The sequence below is a fragment of the Aplysia californica genome, unplaced genomic scaffold (assembly GCF_000002075.1).
Source record: "Aplysia californica isolate F4 #8 unplaced genomic scaffold, AplCal3.0 scaffold00112, whole genome shotgun sequence".
Classification (NCBI taxonomy): Eukaryota; Metazoa; Mollusca; class Gastropoda; order Aplysiida; family Aplysiidae; genus Aplysia; species Aplysia californica.
Genome location: NW_004797382.1, coordinates 1311595 through 1317218, shown reverse-complemented (window position 1 = coordinate 1317218; position 5624 = coordinate 1311595). Strand labels below are relative to the sequence as shown.

The window sequence follows — 5624 nt, the reverse complement described above, 5'->3', positions numbered from 1 at the left end:
CAATTTTTTTTTTTTTTAAATTAAGAAAATAAAAATAAAATAAAACTTCCAACTCCACTAGCACTACAGCTGCGCAGATCACCATGCAGTGACAGTTAGGAAAAAAATAAACAAAACAAAACCCCCCAGCCAGTTCTGGGTCCTGCCCACAGCATGTGAATGTGAGTTGGAGGAAAGAGAAGTACACAGACATGATAGCAGTCATTTAGCACTGGGTGGGAAACAGACAGATGGACGGACAGAAAACTACAGAGGGAAAGAAAAGAAGTGGGACAAACCAGTGGCACCCTCCTACCACGGCGTGGGAACTTGGTGAGGATGATGCAGCAAGAACAAGGCAGGTCAATTGACCCAGGGCAGGCGTATGCCAAACATCACTGACAGCTATCACACACAGGACTTGCTCCATTCCGCTAGACAATCTGCTCTGTCAGACAATCTCTCTACTCTACTATACAACACAACCCATCCGCCCTGCATTGCCAATTGTTACCACAAGGCTGGGTTTTTTCTGGCAAACATAAACAAAGAGTATGTTCGTGTGTACTTTGTGTTAGGAGAAGTTTTACACCAGTTGTAACACAATTAGATTATGTAAATGCCGAATATAAGATGTTTGACAGGAAAAAAAGGAGTGTGCACCACACTAGAGCACCCGCCAACCACCCACAGCACACCACGCCTCACCTGGACATGGAGAGAGCTGTGCCGTTCATGGTCCCACACACAGAGATAGCGATGAGGATGGGCATCAACCACTGCATCACGCCCATTGTCTGCTCAGCGAATGTCTGGGAACAGAATAGAAGAAAGGTCATGGTTATTTCGCTTTACAAAAAAAAGTTTCAGTACAAGTTTTACGGCACTTGCAACACAAATACACGGCGGCCAATCTTTTCAAAATCTTTTAGTTTTTAGTTTTAGTAAGTGTGTTTACGGCACTTGTTGCAAGTGCCGAGGTGTTACAAGAGAGTAACAAACACAAAAAAGAGGGAGGAGAGATAAGAACGATAGACGTTTGACAGGAAAGGCGCCACACCAGAGCACCTGCCAACCTGCCACTTTTTTGGCTTTAAAAAAATAGTTTCAGTACAAGTTTTACACCACTTGCAACACAAATTCACAGCTGGTCAATCTTTTCGAAATTCTGTCATGAACACCCAGTGTTACGACATTTAAACAACAACCAACAAAAATAACATTCAGCGGGATAGAATTTTGATGTAGTATAGTAAAAATGTCCTCTCAAATTCCCCAACCGCCAAATACAGGACAGTCCTGGGAAATTAGGGACAGTTGGCAAGCCTGGAAATAGGCCACATAAAATGTGGAAGATTTAGATGAGATAAGATAACAATTTATTGTCCATGTGGGCAAATTTTTGTGGCTGTACGGGAACAGTAAAAATATGTAGATATACATAGAATTTAAATTGCATACTACTAGTGTAAATGAAACAATTTCATTTTGAAGAGAAAAATAAAGTGCTGACAATAACACAACGCATCACATTAGATGCTTTTCTCAAACATAAGCACAATAGCCATCATTTAGTGCTGGTAGAGGGCGAGACAGGCAGAGAGACACATCCGAGGAGCATACACATAACACCCTCCAACCCTCTAACCACATGCGTCAGATACACCGCGTTTTGAGTTGGAAGCAGAAATTCGTTCAAACAGGGTGGTAACGAAAAGCAGACAAGCATGATTCTAAGACAGTAAAACAGAAACCATGTAGAAATAAATAAGATAGTCAGTTTTTAGTTCAAGCAAAAGTTTCACAGCACTTGTTAAAACTCTCAAACATATCACGGTCACCTAAGTGCCAAAGATTAAATTCAATTTAATAGTAGAGGGTTTTACGGCGCTCGCAACTGCATAAGGTCATATGAGCGCCAAGGGGTGAGTGTCAACAGAAAAGTCCTTACAGGGAATCAAACTTACTCTGCTCACCTTTCTAGCTTCAACAGCACAAGGTCTGCTTCGACTATCAAGGCATCCCGGAAATAGCGGGTCACAAGAGTGTGACAAACATACAAAAGAAGTAGAGGAAAATGACAATAGTAAGGATTAGGAAAGAAGAAGCTGCAAAAACCCCAAGGATGGTCTTACCACAGCGACGGCAGTCGACTTCACCATCTGAGCGGGCGTGAGCACAGCCAGGTAGGCGATGTTGGTCACCAGGTAGACGCCGATCACAACACCCATGGAGATCATGATGGCTAGGGGGAGATTCCTAAAGGGAGAGAGGGAAAGAAGAAAGTTTGGGTTGGATTTAGTTTTAGTAAGACTTTATGACACTTGAACACAATAAGGTCATATAAGTGTCGAAGATTAGAGGTGTTACAAGAGAGTAGCAAACACCAAAAAAAAGAAGGAAGGGAGAAAAGGATGATAGATGTTTGATAGGAAAGACATTTTTTTTGTAAGAGTTTTACGGCACCTGCAACACAGTAAGGTCATATAAGTGCCGAAGATTAGAGGTGTTACAAGAGAGCAAAAAACACAACAAAGAAGGAAGGGAGAGAAGGACGATAGATCTTTGACAGGAAAGAAGGAAGGTTGTTTTTAATTTTGAGGTAAGAGAAGTTTAAGAACATTGATAAAAATAAACCAAAGAGTGCAAAGATATCAATTTCTTTGATTTCATTATTTCAACGATTCCAACACCCCCCACCCCCTCCACCACCACACAACACATAAGTAACTGACAAAAAGGAAGGCACTAAACAGAAAAGCAAACAGACAATTAAGACAGATCAAAGTTACCACCCCCCCCCCCCCCCCCCCCCCCCCCTCCCATATGATTCCTTCCTTACCTGTTTGGATTCACCAACTCTTCAGTCAAAAAGTTCAGGTAGCTCCTGTGAAAGAGACATGAGAAAAGGTCGTTGTTGACTCGGAACAAACTTTCAAACATACATTTTTGGCGGGATATTTTCTTAAGAATGACAGATTGGGTGTGTATACGTGCGCGTATGTGTGTTTAGATGAGATAAAATAATTGCCTGTACATTAACAAAATAATTCCACTCTCGCAGCGGGGGTGCTCCCAACAATTTCAACAATGAAATGAATAAGCTGCATGCCATTTACTTAATCCACATTATAGATCCAATAATCCCTGCCCCCCTCGGGGAAAAAAAAAAATTTCGAGTGTTTTCATGCCCCCATCGACACAATTTCGATTGTTCAGAAGGTAAGCTTCCAACCCAGCCTGTCAAGGCCAACACAGGCTGAGGGGGACACAACATCCCAGAAAAAAGACCCAGCTACTCAATAAAAATTTCTCCCCACTCAGGAACCTGATCAGATCCCCTTTCTTAAATTTTTTTTTTTTAATCACAAAAAAGCGTTGTGCATGCATAATTAACAAAGTGAAGCAGACAGGTATTTGTTCTGAGCACCCTGTGTTCCCTGACGCAGGCTAGACAAGGACATCCTGCCCCCTCAACCACACCTACCAACAGCCTTGTGTTGAACAAACCCCGATGCAGCAAATTCCACAGATTCAAAATGGCTAGGAGACAGTTTCACGCTCTCAAATGTCCTGATTATCATTAGCCTTCTGTGATGAGGGCTTGAACCAGTCAATTTTGTTTAATTTCTCAGCGGCCATTGTCCCAAGTGTTTCTTAAACTTATGATCCTTAGAGACGATTTAATAAATGCCATTTTACACACACACACAAGAAAAAACCTAAAAACAAACTGTCAATTTGTTTAACTTTCTAAGCTTTTTAAGCTAAGGCTCCTCCTTGACATACGTACAAAGCTGTTTTGGTACAGACACCATCACCATCACAGAGTCCCAGATCTGAACCAGATATTCGTGACCTTAGTTCATCTCTTATTTCTCTCCCCAGTGCTCTAAAAAAAACATTTTTTAAAACCCTACCATATTCTCCATTTTTCTCTTGTCCCCCATCAGTCTAAAATCTTTTGGTGAATTGTTCTCAGCCTATCTCTGCTTCTTTTGCAATATATATTTTTCCAGTGAGAGAAAGATGTTCAAGACATGCCTATTCAAATGTCCCAAACTGCACTTGTCTCTTCCTAACTTCTCACATTAGGGAGCTGTCCACTTGATAGTACTTGGGCCTCTTTTAGCTTTGATTTCTTTTCCTTCCATGAAATTCTCAAGTTTCCTCAAAAACCACATTTCTGTCGCTTCAAGTTTACTGGCACCATCTTAGGTAATTTAATTCTTGCATCATTTCCATCTATCTAGCTCTTCCATGCCTTAAATGATTCATAATGTCTGACTTTATCAAAAGTCTTTGAATAATCAATGAAGCATCAAAACAGATCTATCTGTGGTTCAATTCACCTGCCCATTAACTTTGCTACACTGAAAAAAGCATTGTGATTCCTTTGTCAGGAACAAAGCCAAGTTGAGTTTTTAAGTATCTTTAGTCTCAAACCTTTCCTCATTCTTTCCATCGGTACTCTCAGCAAAATTTTGCAAAATAACAAAAAAGGCTTATTGTTCTATGCCACTAACATTGGCAGAGACACCATCTGGAACATCTATGATGTAAAAAGGTTTTACTGCTTTACTGCTAAACAGCCCCATATGCGTCACATTTATGATGTGAAAGGTGCCTATATTTTTACCGTATTACTTGGACCATCAATTATCATACGTGTGGCAGGTGCCCCTGTTGTATTATTCATGGAGCAAGATTGTTCAACAACAATCATAAACATCACCTATAAATATCTATCACCACTTTTATGAGTATGAAGGCTCTTCTTTCTTTTTTTTTTTTTTTTAAAGTAAAAGACCAAGATATGAACTGAACACAATAACGGTCATTTAACATTGTGGGAAAAGCAGCTTAGTTTTGTTTTGAGTTTTAGTAATTTTCACGGCATTTGCAACATACCTTGATCATAATATAATCATTTAAGTGCCCAAGACTAGAGCTGTTATGAGGGAGCATAAAAGAAAGAAAAGAAGGAGGAGAGATAAGGACAACCGGGCATAGATGTTTAATGGGAAAGAAGGAGCAAACCACACCAGAGGAGAGCACCCACCAATCGCCCACAGCACTTGCAACTCAAACTGGGGATATAGTGCAGAAGAAGATTAGAGGTGTGACAAGAGAGCATCGTACAAAGAAAAGAAGGAGAAGAGATAAGGACGATAGATGTTTGATGGGAAAGAAGGAGCAAAAACCCCAGCAGAGCACCCGCCACCCACCAACTCACCAGCCGCTGTAGGCCCAGAATCCTGAGTAGAAAGAAAGAGCGATGGCCCCGGCACTGAAGTCACTGTCTTCAAAACTGTTCTGAAAGCTTTCACCATCGCCTGAAACAAATAAGGTGACAATAAATAAACAAATAGATAAATTTAAAAAATAAACAAACAAACAAAGGAACAAACAAACAAACACATTTTAGTTTTAGTAAGAGTTTTACGGCACTCGCAACACAATAAGGTCATATAAGAACCAAAGATCAGAGGTGTTACAAGAGAGTAACAAACATAAAAAAGAAGGAAAGGAGATAAAGACGATAGATAAATGATTGATAGGAAAGAAGAAGCAAACCACACTACACCAGAGCACCCGCCAACCACCAACAAATAAATCAGAATTAATTTCTTTAAAAATATATA

The 5624-nt window shown here is 40.3% G+C and overlaps 1 protein-coding gene across 5 annotated transcripts in view; it reads right to left on the bottom strand.

Moving 5' to 3' along the window:
• Positions 1–5624, bottom strand: part of LOC101863575 (large neutral amino acids transporter small subunit 1) — a 54543-nt gene that overhangs the window by 7674 nt on the left and 41245 nt on the right. For all 5 annotated transcript variants that reach the window (XM_005095723.3, XM_005095724.3, XM_035969081.1 and 2 more), the window contains exons 4-7: positions 5216–5315; positions 2822–2866; positions 2115–2238; positions 688–791 (exon numbers count right to left, since the gene is read on the bottom strand). In XM_005095723.3, the coding sequence (XP_005095780.1) occupies positions 688–791; positions 2115–2238; positions 2822–2866; positions 5216–5315 (373 nt within the window). The remainder of the gene's footprint in view (positions 1–687; positions 792–2114; positions 2239–2821; positions 2867–5215; positions 5316–5624) is intronic.